This window comes from Procambarus clarkii, chromosome 14, assembly GCF_040958095.1.
Source record: "Procambarus clarkii isolate CNS0578487 chromosome 14, FALCON_Pclarkii_2.0, whole genome shotgun sequence".
NCBI classification, from domain to species: Eukaryota; Metazoa; Arthropoda; class Malacostraca; order Decapoda; family Cambaridae; genus Procambarus; species Procambarus clarkii.
Genome location: NC_091163.1, coordinates 6,826,220 through 6,841,342, shown reverse-complemented (window position 1 = coordinate 6,841,342; position 15,123 = coordinate 6,826,220). Strand labels below are relative to the sequence as shown.

At 40.1% G+C, this 15,123-nt stretch overlaps 1 protein-coding gene across 14 annotated transcripts in view; it reads right to left on the bottom strand.

The window, feature by feature from the left end:
* Bruce (BIR repeat containing ubiquitin-conjugating enzyme) overlaps positions 1 to 15,123 on the bottom strand; it is a 105,878-nt gene that overhangs the window by 17,449 nt on the left and 73,306 nt on the right. For 10 of the 14 annotated variants that reach the window (XM_069324304.1, XM_069324293.1, XM_069324295.1 and 7 more), the window contains 10 exons: positions 14,506 to 14,812; positions 14,131 to 14,295; positions 12,876 to 13,102; positions 11,084 to 11,389; positions 10,604 to 10,801; positions 9,752 to 9,991; positions 7,205 to 7,405; positions 4,652 to 4,870; positions 2,882 to 3,018; positions 2,596 to 2,694 (listed from right to left, as the gene is read on the bottom strand). In XM_069324304.1, the coding sequence (XP_069180405.1) occupies positions 2,596 to 2,694; positions 2,882 to 3,018; positions 4,652 to 4,870; positions 7,205 to 7,405; positions 9,752 to 9,991; positions 10,604 to 10,801; positions 11,084 to 11,389; positions 12,876 to 13,102; positions 14,131 to 14,295; positions 14,506 to 14,812 (2,099 nt within the window). The remainder of the gene's footprint in view (positions 1 to 2,595; positions 2,695 to 2,881; positions 3,019 to 4,651; positions 4,871 to 7,204; positions 7,406 to 9,751; positions 9,992 to 10,603; positions 10,802 to 11,083; positions 11,390 to 12,875; positions 13,103 to 14,130; positions 14,296 to 14,505; positions 14,813 to 15,123) is intronic. The other 4 variants (XM_069324297.1, XM_069324300.1, XM_069324292.1 and 1 more) reach the window with 2 other exon arrangements.

The window sequence follows — 15,123 nt, the reverse complement described above, 5'->3', positions numbered from 1 at the left end:
CATGAACAAGCCACGTGGAGGATGAACAAACCACGGGCGCCAGTCAGGCGGCAGCAGACAATGTAAAAGTTACACCTCTGTACAAGTTAGCCATAGAGTCAGGTCAACGGTCATCGAATCACGAAGAGGTCAGAGTTGATGCCGTCATGATAATCTTCAGGGATTAACCCCTAAACATCAAATGTAAAACCCTCATGTTCAGCTGAGGAGCAGCAGATCATGGGACAGTCAGTAGAGTGGGCGCAGCCCAGTAGGGAGGTGTGTGTGGACTCGGGGAAGGAACATCATCTCCAGAAAAACTGTGGAACAACGCACGAGTAAGTACGGCTCTCTTGTACTAAAGAACCTCATTCAGTACCCTTGGCCTCTAGTAGGGAATATAGTTAGGGAGTGTCTTATTTAATTATTTTAAATAAAGTCATATATTAATTGTTATTAAATGTGTATTAATGGTTCCTTGCCTTAGTGATATTGGGCCTACCGTCCCCTTTGCCCCAGTGACCTAGTGTTCTTAATTATCCAATACTCCTCCCCCCGTTCGTTTTCCGTGTTGAGGTATTAGTATTGGGTGTGTCCCGCCTTATTCTTGTGTACACCATAGTTCCCAAGTGGTCAGGATTATTCGAGTGTCAGGCCAGGATCCTTGTACCGTTCAATTGTCCCCTACACCTGTCCTGGTAGGTTATTCCATCTGCAAGACCTACGACTCTCACTCCGGTCCCCTGTCCGGTAACTCAGGGTGGTGGCAGCGTCACTCGGCAACTCATACGATAGGCTGTGACTACGATTATCTCTTCTTTCTTCTTTCTGAAGAAGAAGATTATCTTTCTGTCTCACTCTCCCTCGCCCTCTCTCGTTCTCCCTCCCTTGCTCTCGTTCTCGCTCTGCCTCACTCTTCCTCTCTCTCTCTCTCCTCGGTTTACTGGTTTACGTCTTCGTATGACGGCCCAAGTGTTAACATCTTACATGATCGATAGCATCTGTTATTACCATAGAAAGAGCGGAGATTGCATGGTTAGCTCAGTGGTAGTAGCGGGGTGCGCGGTCGAGAGAGATAAACAAGGCGGGTTATTACACTAAGGCCCATATATCCATGTATCCCAGCTGTTACACAGTACTACTATATGATAAAAGTTTAGTCAACCACAGGTATATCAGCGAGCACATGACCTGCCTTATTTTGCCACAGTGTACATACACACTTCTTAGCAATGCTCTGCTTGACATCTGAGTTCGGGGGGGTTTGGAAAGCCAACAGCATGCTTGCAGCCACAAGTGTGTTCAGTTGGGTCTTAATCTTAATCTTCAAGATTATCATCTGCACTTTTGGAGGAGGTTTTAGATAACCTGGTGAAGAATTTCCTGGGCCATTGGATGCTTCCTGCACCTGCAGCTTCTTCGAGCACCACTCTGCAGCAAAGTCATACCACTGTTTTATATTTTCAACTTTATTACTTCCACTCCTGTTTAGTGCTATTCAATTGGACCAAATCAGATTTTGCCTTAGGGAGCAATCAAGTGCACTACTCAGGAAAGCCCCTTTTCAAATTTAATCAAAGGCTTCCTTTTAATATAAAAAATATACTTTTTCATATTTTGGTGCCATATTATGGTTCAAAGAATAAATGATTTGTTTCAATGGAATTTTTCTGTTATTTTTTCTATTCCTGCCAATCTTCTGTCCAACTGGGCTTCCACTGTACAGTGGAAACCCAGTTGGACAGAATACAATACAATAATACAGATGATTCTTAAATATAAATAAGGATACATTTCTTGCCCATGAATACATTCTGAGCTTTTAGAACTTTGTTAAGGCTCTTATGGGAAAATGGGATGCATTAAATGACCAATGATTTTACAACAGCACAATTATTAAAATGCTGTTCAGTACTGTATATTTTCTATTGTTAAATGTTAAAACATCCTCTAGGTGGATAACCACTATACAACGGGGTGAAAAATAACATTTTGTTCAGTAGAACCACCCCATAAAGCTCGGGAAATAAGAAACCATCAACAAACATTAAGGCTGTGCGACAGAATTAAATACACCACCAAATGGATCACAATGGACTAAAAGTATTTAAATGAGACATACTACTTAACTTACAAGGAGTTTGGATGGCACCACCTGGTACCACAGTCCAAGTTTTACAATTCAATTCCATCGTATACGTAGCCTCAATCGTCATTCAATGCTTCATCACGTTATTGTGAATTACATTGTGCATCATGTACCATATCTCCTTTAATGTTGCTCTAATCCATTTTTAGGGATTTTTATAGAAATGGCAATATTAGGAGATGGGGCCATGGAAAACCCTGAGTATATTGAACCAAAATTAAGTCAATTCTGAGTTAGATGCATGGACATACAAACATGCATAGATTGAAATACCGACCACAAATAATTTTAATGGGTCTCACTTTATTTCCCGAGCAGCTTCAGCCTATAAAGGTTTTTGACTACAAATTTAAAAGTTAACAATATGGTGTATACGTGAAAATAAGGCGAGTGACAGCCGGTCAATCTTGGCTCGTATTTATCCCGACGGGAAAACAAATGATGCTACAAAAGGTGGTACCACTGACCTCATAATCATTCATCTCAACACTGACCCAATCATTCTCCACCAGTATCTCTCCTTTGTCTCCGTTGCTGCCCCGCACACACGACGCAGTACTAGGTTGCTGAGAAGTAATTTAAAAATATTAAATAACAGACATTTACATAATATTGATACTAGTATAATGTTCCCCCCCCCCACCCCCTAAGTACACCAGAATGCAGAACCAGAAGCTAAATGATATCATTAAATTTGAGTCAAAGTGTTAAAGGTACTGTAATTAAATCATAAAAACTGATTGTGTGGTGTACCTGTTGGCCCATGTCAGGGTAGAGGAGTGACATGTGCTGGGCTAGAAGTGACAGGCCACCTTGGCTGGTGAAGACATGTAGGGTGGACGCCAGTGGCTCGGTACACAACAGTGCACCTTCCCGCCCACTTTCACCTTCTGAAAGCAAAGAAACACCCGACCGGGTCAATACAAAAACAGCACAATGTTATTTATTTTACTCGGTATTATTGTCTTGTCTCGGAGAGAATGGTTGCTGTTGCCCCTCGAGGGGTTCGGTGTGATGCTATACCGAATGATAATAGTTAATAAAGGTCGTGTGTAAATATCTTTAGCCTTTTCCTAAACTGATTCCATATTTTGTTCAGGTAACCATAACAGCAGTAATGATGGCATTACTTGACTTCATCAACACTTGCCATATGTGGTTCTAAATGTAGATCATTATATACTGAAAGACAAATCTTTAACATGAACTCTTATAGAATTATAAGTTCAAGTTCCTACTCTAATATTTTATTCAGATGGCCCTTGCTATCCATAAGTTCAGCTTACACAAAAATCACCATCCACAGGAGAAAGAGTATTCAAAACTTTACTAAACATGAGCCAAGTTTTGTACTCACAAAGTCGGCTTCAGTTTTTGTGCAATTTACTTTATGCATTTATTAATAGCTTATATTCTTGCATCATGGCAGCTTACCAACATTCTGCAATATCTGCTGCACCGAAATATGCCTCCATGAAAGACAATATTTACTCTTATATCATTGACTAGTGTCTAGATCTATTTTTTGTGTTGTATTTCTGGCTGGGAAGCCTTTAATTAATAATGACATTTAAGGTGGTGTAGTACAGAGAGTGGAAAAAGAAAAAAGTATTTTAGGAGGCCTCTGAAGTACTGTGCATCTACTTCTCCCATGTAACTTCAACTTAATATTTATGAATTTGAAGTACCAAGGTTTTCCAGGAATGCATTCCTTGTGGACAGCAAGGAGTCACTAATTTTAGGAATATACAAGTCTTATCATCCACAAATCATGCATTTACATCCATAACATTGCTTCACAGGGTATTCTTTGTACAGCGAAGGAAATGAAGTAAATTAATATTGCCTGTCGTTACAGCCAAGTTCATTCTTATCATGGTGGTAAAGACAAGCTTTTCCCCAATTTATATTTAGTTTTATGAATATTAGATGCTAACCTTAAACCAGTTTTATCAAGAGAAGCTTAAGACTTCATTATCTGCAACATTCTCTACCAACTAACCTACACTGCGCCACATTTTCTCACATACATAACTGCTATTCACTAAATGTATGAACACCCATTTGATGACCAAACCAGCCATCAGAAAATGAAGCAATGACAACATTTTGGTCCATCCTGGACCATTATCGAACTCATTATTATATCTTTAGCCACGTTATTGTGACTCATCGTCAACACCCACTTCTTTCAACACAGAGCCTGAATTTTGTTTATATCTTCCCCTCTACTATTTACTCTCATCATTCTCTCTTGCCATTTTTGTCCTCACACAATAAATTTCTTTCAATACCCAAGGAAGAAATTCAGAGATTAACTGCCTCACACCAACTTACTCCACTCACCACATCTATGTAAACAGTCTTTAATACTGGCAATGTTTACCATTGAAATGATCAGAAATACCGAACGACATTAAAAATCTGACAGAGTACAGAGCTGTGCGCTAAAGTGAAAACAGAATTCTTGAAAATTATAATTTTTTTTAATTAAGTACAACAAATGTCAAAATATACACTGACCCCTACTATGGTCCCTGCGGTTAGTGAGCGTGAGGGTGACGTGGGAGGCGGGTGGATGGCCCTGGTGACGGAGAGCGGCCATCACTTGGGCCACAGTCAGCGTGGATGGCAAGCCTGAGGAATTTCCCAAACTTTCGTGCACCAAGGCATATGACGAGGCACTTGACGTTCTTGTGGTTGCACACTTATTGAACTGTTTTTCAGCATCCTGATCCCCACCTGCAGGATAAAACTTAAGATTTAATAATACTGTTCGGTATTTTATGGAGAGCAAAGGCATTATTCTCCCCACTTCCTCCCCAAAAAAAGTAATGTGTAATTATAGTATAGTAAACGGTTACAGCTTTTAAATGATACAAACATTACAATTATCACTCATCTATTTACTACATCGTTACCAGGTACAGTGAAACCTCGAATAACGAATTTAATCCGTTCCGGTGCCGTGATCGTCATGTGAAACGGACATCATACAAAACGAATGTCCCCATTGACAATAATGGAAATTTAATTAATCCGTTCTACCACCGAAAAACATCAATATGATATTCGATGTTTTAAATAATGGAGCAGCCTACCTTACATACACTGAACAAACTTTTATGATATTTTTCTTTCTTCAAATTTGTTAAAAAAAAATTTTGCATTTGTCTTATAGCAAAAGGTTCGTTCGGTGTTCGGCAGGTAGGTTGCTCAATGTTTCTTTAAAAAAAAAAAAAATGGTTGAAACAATTTGAAAAATGGACAAATGCCATAAAGGTTCGTTCAGTGTTTGTCGGGTAGGCTGCTCCATTATAGCAATCTTTCTTTGTTTCAAATGTGTTGCCATTTGTTTTGTATTTTTCATTTACGTCTCAATAATGGAGCAGCCTACCCGGATAACCTCCCACTTCCCAGATAAGGTGGTATGGTGAATAAAATTTCATACTTGTATGTGTGTTGTAAGAAGAATTACCTCTTGGTCCTGCATGTTCACTTTTGGATATCTGGTGCAATACATAGAAGAAAATTGAGCGAAAGAGCAGTGAAGAAAGGACCAAAGGTGAATGAATAGAGCTCGAGAGTGAAAGCTTCTCGAGGCACCTGCAAAAACTATAAACAGCAGCTACTGAATAAAGACACTGTAAATAAACAAAGAGCTTTAAAAAAAATCATATATGGAAAGGAAGGAAGCACCTACAATCAATGAACCTGAATCACCAGACCAAAAATGAAAGACCTTTTTAGACTGAGGGCATGGATGAATCCCATATGACTGGCCAATGCATGACTACACCAGGCTGGACCTGGAACCAGCTATAGCTTGAAGACACAGCTCAAAACCAGGAAAAGGATAAGCTAGCAAAAGCCCAGACAAAAATCCTCGAGAGCTCAGGAGAAAGATTAGTGGCCTAAATGGACAAAAAACCTGAACAAACAAGGCTCAGCCAAAGCCAGTTGAAAAGTGAGTCCTTGAACAGTATGAGATGAACAGCAGAGTGGCAGAGGCCAATCTTAAAGAGAGGTGAAGCCTTGATGTATTTTGACCCATGAAAAATCCTGTTACCATTTTATAGTACGAATGTAGTTATCGTCATGAAGGTTACTAGGGAAATGTAGTCATCATCACATGACGATTTAAACTATTATTATCGGGGTTTTATATGTACAGTATAATGGAAATGTATACATAATAGCTCTCTGGACAAAAATAAAGAATATAAGTGATAAAACAATCAGTGAAACATCTGAGGATAAAACAGGAAGCATCAGCAAAGTCGGTAAGTATCAAACAGCCTCGCAGAGCGACTCCATCCAGTGAAACGAAAATGTTTCACTTATTTGTTTTCTTACACATTTCACATACAAATTAATAATTCTATAATGAAAAATTATTTTTTGGAATTTTTAATTTTTTTGCATAGGCGGGTATGATCATTTCTCCTTAGCCGCTGTCTAAAGGTTAGATGACATAAGTGGACTAAAGAACCGCATTAACACTCAATCCCACAGGACAGAAGAGGATGACAGGGTATGAAAGAAAACCTACTGAACTGGTGTTTCATTACACTCAAATACTCTATTTATATACTAACTTCCTGGAGGTTATGGCACTACACTGATATCACAGGGCCAACCCCTTCATAACAGCTTCATCCCACTATTGTGGCATACTGGCAACCAAGACCATAATCTGGTTCCCTCAAGGTAAGCCATTCTTTTGTTAACATTCCCTTGTCTGCTAGTTTGAGTTCATGGATTGGCTGCTGATAACACTTCATTTGTGCCTGGCATGCCCCCATATGTTCATTTGAATTACACAACTAGTTTATGTGCTTCTGGAAGGTTACCACAATACTCTGTTGAATCAGACACCATGGTTTTCCCAACCAAATTCAAAGCACATGGCCCATGTAGATGTGGATAAATAAAGGTACATCATAATTAAAAGGAAGGAGAGATGAACAGTGTTACATAGAGCAACAATGATTAAGGGAAGCGAATCTCATATTGCTAAGTGCCAAGAGATAAGCTTGGATCATCATCAAGCTTTACTTTGCAACATTTACGCACCTCTTCTAGGCATAGTCATGGACACCCTGTGAATAGTTGCATTTGCCTTGTTCTTACTCCTCTTGTCCTTTGCCGTCACTCCGGCAGCCACCGACAGCTTGTCCATCAGCTCCAAGTGACCAACTTCATTTGGCTCTCGGTGGTCGTTGCTGGTGAGATCTAGTTCGCCTGCACTGCTGTTCAACACTCCTCTCGACCAGTCTATGGCAAAAAATTATTAAAGAACTACCACTATGACTAAAAGTTGTTTGATTTCACGTGGTGTAATCTAATTAATGAGGAAAACAAAGACTTCACTACCCTGTTTCACACTGTCATTGGACTGGGAGGAATCAGCTAAGAAAAATTAAGCAGCAAATAATAAAAAATAAAACAAAAATACAAATTAAAATCCCTAACTATTTAATATATCTTAGAGACAATAGTACACACTGCAGCATCACATGGACACTGTCACACTCCAGCAAGGACCCCACAGCTTCATACAACTAATCTTGAGGCTATCTTGAGACGATTTCGGGGCTTTAGTGTCCCCGCGGCCCGGTCCTCGGCCAGGCCTCCGCCCCAGGGAAGCAGCCCGTGACAGCTGACTAACTCCCAGGTACCTATTTTACTGCTAGGTAACAGAGGCATAGGGTGAAAGAAACTCTGCCCATTGTTTCTCGCCGGCATCCGGGATCAAACCCTGGACCACAGGATCACAAGCCTAGTGTGCTGTCCGCTAGGCCGACCGGCTCCCCGAGTGGCTCTACACTAAGTGTAGAGTACTTTACCCAAGTTTTAGTGTAAACAAAGACAAACAAACAATAATAAGAATCATTAACTTTTTCAAACTGATCTCACGAAGCAATATTCAATACCGCTTATCCTGCACTGTTAACATTTCTTGTCTGTTTTATTATGCACTCTTCCACTCACCAAGTATGTTCTTCAAGGCCTTCCTCTTATCCTTACAGTTTCATTAGAATGTACTTGCTTAACCACTCTACCATCATCCACTAGTTATAAAACCCTTTTCTCAGTTTCAATATTTACACATTTTTCAAGCCACATTTTATGGTATTATCTCTCTAGCCCCCCCTAACACAACAAATACATGTCACTATAATGTTCTAACTATTTCTGAGTAATTCACATTAAGTCGTTTCACTAAAGTAAGATCCCTGAATTCTCTGGAGAAGGGCCATGATTGGTATGTGATATGTAGGATTCAGCATCTTGAGCAACTTTTCAGGTCCCTACAAAGTCATAAAAAGATGCTAAGGAGTCACTATGCAGCAGAAAATAAACATGCACGAGTAACTTTTGCACGAGTGCCAAATTAATCAAACTAATTCTTAAATGCATAAATACACTACAACAAAAACTACTGGTTTCTCTTCCGCAGTTACATTATACATCTAATAAAAAAAGAAACTTGGCGATACTGATTATACATGACTACTGTCAAGCAACAAAGTGCCAAAAAAATATTAAGTTTGGATTATTAGCAAATCATGACCAGAATACATAACTACAGTACCTATTAAGGGTATTGCTGGAGGATCAAGAGTGTCCCATTCTTATGCCACTAATTTCTTGTGTAGAATTTATAAATGTATGCATACGTTAATGTAATTTTGTGTGAATACCTATGTACACATACTAAAGGAATATGCCCGAATATTTTATATCAATGTACAGACATTTTGTTTTCTATTTCCATAGTGTGGGAAAGGATACAATCGCTGGAAGACTATTTTGCCCACAAGTGACAGAGCAATATTGTTAGATAAACTCCTCACAAGTATTGTAATTATAAAGAGATACATTCTAATAGTCAATTATAGTCAAACCAAGAGGTTGGTGCCAGAAACATAGGATTCCAGTAAAGAGTCTAAATGCGCTGAACCGGCACCCATTAGACGATACAACCAGACGAGACAAACAGCATACAGCCTACCGAGAAACAGTCTAAGGATACACTTCTAAATGAGGGAACGTTAATGCGAGTACAAAGGATGGAAATGAAGAATAATGAAGAGCACAGGGAAGTTGAAAGAACTTGTGGAGGAGGCAGTTGAAGCAAATTCAATCAACAGCTTCAAGAGTATAAACCATAGGAAATTTCAAGTCTTGTTTGCATCAGATACCCAAAAATTCAAGAGGTCTTCCTAACTGCTGCACATGCCATTAAGATGTAGATAAGAAAATGATAACTTGGATAAATTCATCACTTTTGGGATATATACATATCTTGGGCACTTTAAACCTTACACTGCTCCAATGGCTATTTACAATTTACTTCCTGTGCATAAACCACGACATGCGATATTTCCTAATTTGATTCGTTGCCCATTTTTGGTCAGGCATACCATGATGATGTACCTTTAAATTGCTGAGCAGTCCAAGGGTTAGCAAAGCTTAGTACTGTAGCAAAGCCTGTTACAGCAGTGTGCCAGTTGCCACCACCTAAACATTGTACCCATCCATTTATCACATGCATGTCCATGTGAAATGTACACAAATGACTTACATTTTAGTAAAGTAAACCTCAGATTATTTTACCTGTGACCATCTTGATAATTTCTGACATGGATGTCGTCGTTGGGAGACTGAGAAGTCTGGTCTTGTGTCCGGCTCCAAACTTAGGGTGTTGAGTGAGTGGTGGGAGGCTGCATCCAGTGGGTGATGAGAGGCTGCCCAGAGGACTGTTGATGTGCACCACCACACGCTCCGTCTCCAACAACAATTGCAATACTAGACGCCGAGTAAAACCCGAGAGTGAGTGTAGGTAGCTCACACCCCCTGCAACGTAAAGGACAATTTTTTACTTTACTTAACATTCAAGTACAGTTGTAATACTCTGTATGGGATGAGTACCCCCTATATACTCTATATGGGGGTGAATACCCCTGGTCAGTAGAGATGCATTTTGGGTACGTTTCTTGGTTTTATGGAGCATATTGGTTGTGTGTGTGTGTGTGTGTGTGTGTGTGTGTGTGTGTGTGTGTGTGTGTGTGTGTGTGTGTGTGTGTGTGTGTGTGTGTGTGTGTGTCTGTGTGTGTGTGTGGGGGGGGGGGGCGTGGTTATGGTTCCCTGTGAAGCTGCCCCAGTCACCTTGGGAATGATCACCCTTTTCCCAAGGGTGTACCCTGCTTTCCTTAGGTGCATCCCACTTTTACATGAGTAATTTGAAAATACTGCAGCCATCTAATCTCAATGATTGAATACCTCACTGACCAATTCTCAGAAGTTACGTTTTACCTTACAATCATACTGATCTCTAATTACACAAATATCCATCATGCAAATACACACTGACCATTTCCTTCCCTTGTAAAACTGCTACCTCTCACTAAAACTTGTACCAGTTCTCATCCAATAAATTCGAGGTGGTAAATCCCAATTTCTTATTACCTGGAGGTGGAATATTTTGTCTCTGTATGAGGTGACACAAGGTCGAGGCCAACAGGTTCTGGTTGTGGGGGTGGTTATGGCAACACTGGCGCATGAGATGGATGGTAGCATCCTCCACACTGCTGTAGTCACTATCACTTCCACCAGAGGAACCACATCCACGCATCAGAGGCTCACTGCCGCGTACCAGAGGGTCACCTTCAAACAAACATTAACACTTCACAATGTAAGACTGAAAATTATACATTTAATGCATTTAATTATTCAAAATGAAGAATTAATTAAATAAAAAAATATTTACGATAGGCACGCGTGTGTGTGCACCACACTACTCTGAAAGATGGACTGCATTAAACATGCTAATAATTATTTTTATTTTTATGAAGGAATTTTATGCAATGTTTACATTTCCCATTTAATTTCTAATTTTATTTACCTCTATACCTAATTATACTGTAATACATATAGTGGAACTCTTACCTAAAACAGTCAGCAAAGGCAACCAAAACACCGATCCTTCTGCCGAACCCAGCCAGTCTCTCATGGGAGGTTCAGCACACAGCGCACCCAGCGTGTGCAGCGTGTGCGCCACGAGGGAAGTGCTCAGAGTGGGAACTATAGCTGCTGTGATCTGAGGAGGAGCCTGTGGTGTCGCTGATGATAGGGTGTCTTCTGCACTTCTTGACTTTTCAGCAACACTGGCTTTCTCCAAGTCAGTTGCACTCTCCCCGGCACTAGGGGATGTGCAGCTCTCCACCTGGTGTAACACTTCAGTTTTGCACCACTCTAATTAGGAAATAATAAGAAGAAAAACTTATTAATAAGAAATACAAACTTTCTTATCTGAAATAAGATGGATGAAATGCAATACAGTTGCACTGTCTAACTGAATATACCCACTACAGTACTTACAGACAAATTCCCCAACTACTAAACAGCTCCATTCATAACAAGCAATTATCGGCATTTTGTTTATAATAGTTGTGTGCATTGTTCATGACCTACCATTTGACTCTGCACCATTATTTCTATCTTCACTTATTCTCTTCCACATCGACAGCTCTCACTACCTCACACTTTGCTGATGATGTTAAACTGCTGAGATGGGGCAAGGACAGCAGAGGACTGCATAATACTAAAGGAGGGCCTAGACATGCTGCAGGAATGGAAGGCTGCATGGCTACTATATTTTACACCCAATAAATGTTCAAGTAATGGGATTTAGGAGAGGGGAGGAGCCCAGAGGAGCACTACAGTGTACGAGGCAAGCAGCTGCACGAGTCAAGACAAAAAGGGACTTGGGAGTGGATGTAACACCATCTTCAACACAAGACACACACATTACCTGAATAGCATTACTTGCAAATAAAACACATACAAATAAAAGATTACACACAAGAATGACATTTCAAGAATCTAACCAAAGAATCCTTCAGAAATATCATATACAGTACAGCATATGTTCGACCAGTCCTAGAGTATGCAGCTCCAGCATGGAACCCACACCAGGGAATAGGAAGAAACTGCATAAAGTCTAAAGATTTGCAAAAAGGCAATCACTAGAGATATAAACTATAAGTACTGTACATAAAAGGTGAATAATATCTATTAATTAATTAACAGCATAGATAATTTTGACCTTTTGTTTTTGTTTGCAGTGCTATCTTTACAGGAGGCTCTTGTCAAAGAAAGCCGAGTATACATGGAAAGCTCTTTTTTTCAGCAAGACACTAGGTTGCTTTGGTTTATTTATTTATTTATTCTCAATCGACTTGAGAATGGTCCAGGACGGACCGAAACGTTGTCGTTCCTTCACCTTCTAGTGTGTGGTCTGGTCATCTTGCTTTGGTTCCTAACCAAAGATTGGCTAAAGTCTTGGCATCACCTGTGCTTTATAGGTAGTTCTTGTCAAGTGGAATGTAAGAAGAGTAGAATAAGGGTATCCTCCTTGATTTTGTGGGGCTGTGATCTGGTGATCAGATTAGCAACAGCATTCCTAGGAGGGCCCTTTTGATGCTAAGTAGTGCTTCAAAGGGTTCCAAGGTAAATAAGCAAGTCTTCTCTTGAGCATTTTGTGTTAGAACAAATATTGAACAAGGATGACCCAAAAGGGAAATTTAAAAGGAATTCCTGTTGTGCTGATGCAAAATGTCAACTTTCCCTGACTGTGCAGTCCCATCCATCAGCCCAGCTAGTGCCGAATGAGGACATGTTGCACTGTAAGAGTAAATAATATTCGGCATTAGAGGAAAATGCTGCTTTATTTACTTACCTAGAATACCATGGACAAGTAATAATGGAAATCCAGAGTCAAGCATGAGGTGAATGGCCTGAGGAGATTGTGCAACAGTAGCCAGAGTCTGTAGGTGTGCCGGGGTGAGCGAGATTATGCTTGGGTCCTGAAGAATTAGTCGCCCTTCTACTGCTCCTGAAGATCCCTCAACGCCCTCTTTCATGTCATCAGTTCTTGCTGCGCGGATTTCGGCTTCTCTATCTTTCCTGTTGGAGGAATTTGTCTGTGAAAGTCAAGTTTCAGCAATGTACAAAACATAAATAATCTGTAAATACTGATGCAACACCAAAAAAGGCTGGAGTATCTGTACCCTGTAGACAAACTTTTCATCATCATCAACACACAGCACCACCATTTTTATAGTCTAGCATTTTTCTAAGCTTCCCTAATACAAGATCCACTGTGTCCATTGGACAGGATCATGTACAGTCAGGAAGGAATGCATTTTGCACCAGAACTACAGTACTTTTCAAGCTGTCCCTGTAGGATTATGAAGTGTTATCAAGTCACTGGAGCACGTTTAATCCAGACAAGAATGACAAACACCAATTCATGAACCCAAAAACAGCTAGCAAGCTTAGATATCTATGCCAACCACCACCAGGTACCAGCAAAACATGTGCCTCCAGTTCCTTAATCTCAGAACACCCGGAATTTTCCTGATTGTCCCCGTTTATCTAAACCTCGGGAAAGAAAATTCTCAGTTCCCTCTCGGCACCTCTGTTGTTCTAGGGCCAGGTTGCTCACATTTACACCAAATGTATTTGGCAGACTTTTGTCAAAATTTAATTAAGATTGGAGTGAAAACTAATGTAAGAGTTGTCCCTACTGAAATAAAGGTTGTCAGCACAAGACCCTGAACTCTCATTATACAACAGCACAAATGCCTTGATAGACAATACCTAATTGTGAAGAAATTTAATAATCTTGACACAAGGCAGTGAGCAAATTACTCCAATACCTGTACTTTATTTCTTACATTTATATTTCTACATTTCAGTACCTCCTTTAAATGAAGCCAAATTATTTGCAATTTGGGCGATGAGTCACAGTAACGAGGCTAAAGTAATCGACTTGAGAATGGTCTAGGACGGACCGAAACGTTGTCGTCCCTTCACCTTCTAGTGTGTGTCTGGTCAACTATTTGCAATTCATTACTCATTAGCCAATTTCAGAGCAAAATTGGTATACAGTCTTATGCTTGGCAAATACAATGAAAACACAGCTGCCTTACCTGTCATCTGTTATTGACTGGTTGTTGTCAATTACTGTTAACACAGACATGTTCAGCAGTAACTGTGTGAAGAGCTGCGGCCGAATGTGACACATGGAACACATTATGTGGTCCAAGCCAACTTTTACTTCACCTTCGCTTCTTTCCGACCACTCGTACACCCGTCTGTAATAAAGAAACATCAGTGTTGACATATTATACTCGTAAATACTGTACATAAGAACATAATTAAGGAAACTATAGAAGGCCGTTTAGGCCAAATGAGGTAGCTCCTAATTATATCCACCCAAATAAGTGTAAATATTTGTTCTATTCTCAGCACTGTATATGTATACATATCATGAGTGCATACATATGTATGATAAAGATGCTGACCTGAAGAGATCATCAGTAATGAGGTTGGTGGTATCATGCGTCGTGTTCCAGAGCACAGCTGCGATGCAATGTAGCACTTCAGCACTAACTCCACTGTTGATACTTGCAGGTGAAGACTGAGGAGACTCCCGCTGCTGTGGTGCAGGCCCAAGATTGTGCCGGTAGTCATCGGTGGTCGGTGATGGAGATGATGGATACATTACCACGTGGTTTAGCCAGGAGAGCAGCACTGAAACCCCTTCCATGCTGCTGCTGCCAACACACAGCTCATACAGCAGGGCAATTGCTGCATCTAAACTATTTCCACCTGCAATGACACCAGCTCTAGTAAATGGTCAGCTACAAATGGCATCGAACAAAACAATACTTTAACCAACATTTTGACATTCATCTGTTCGTATTCACTCGACCTCAGATCACTACTTTCCTTCTAGGATCTTTGACACACGAGCAAATACTTACCATTACAGTATTAGTAAATTTACAGAAAACTATCATGCAAGCAATTTGTTTTTAATTAGTGTCAGTCTTAAGAAAGTTAGTGATGAATGAAGTTTTTAATAGATGGGTTTTAAGCGACACAAAACATTTTCTCAAAAATCCCACCCCACCTCTCAC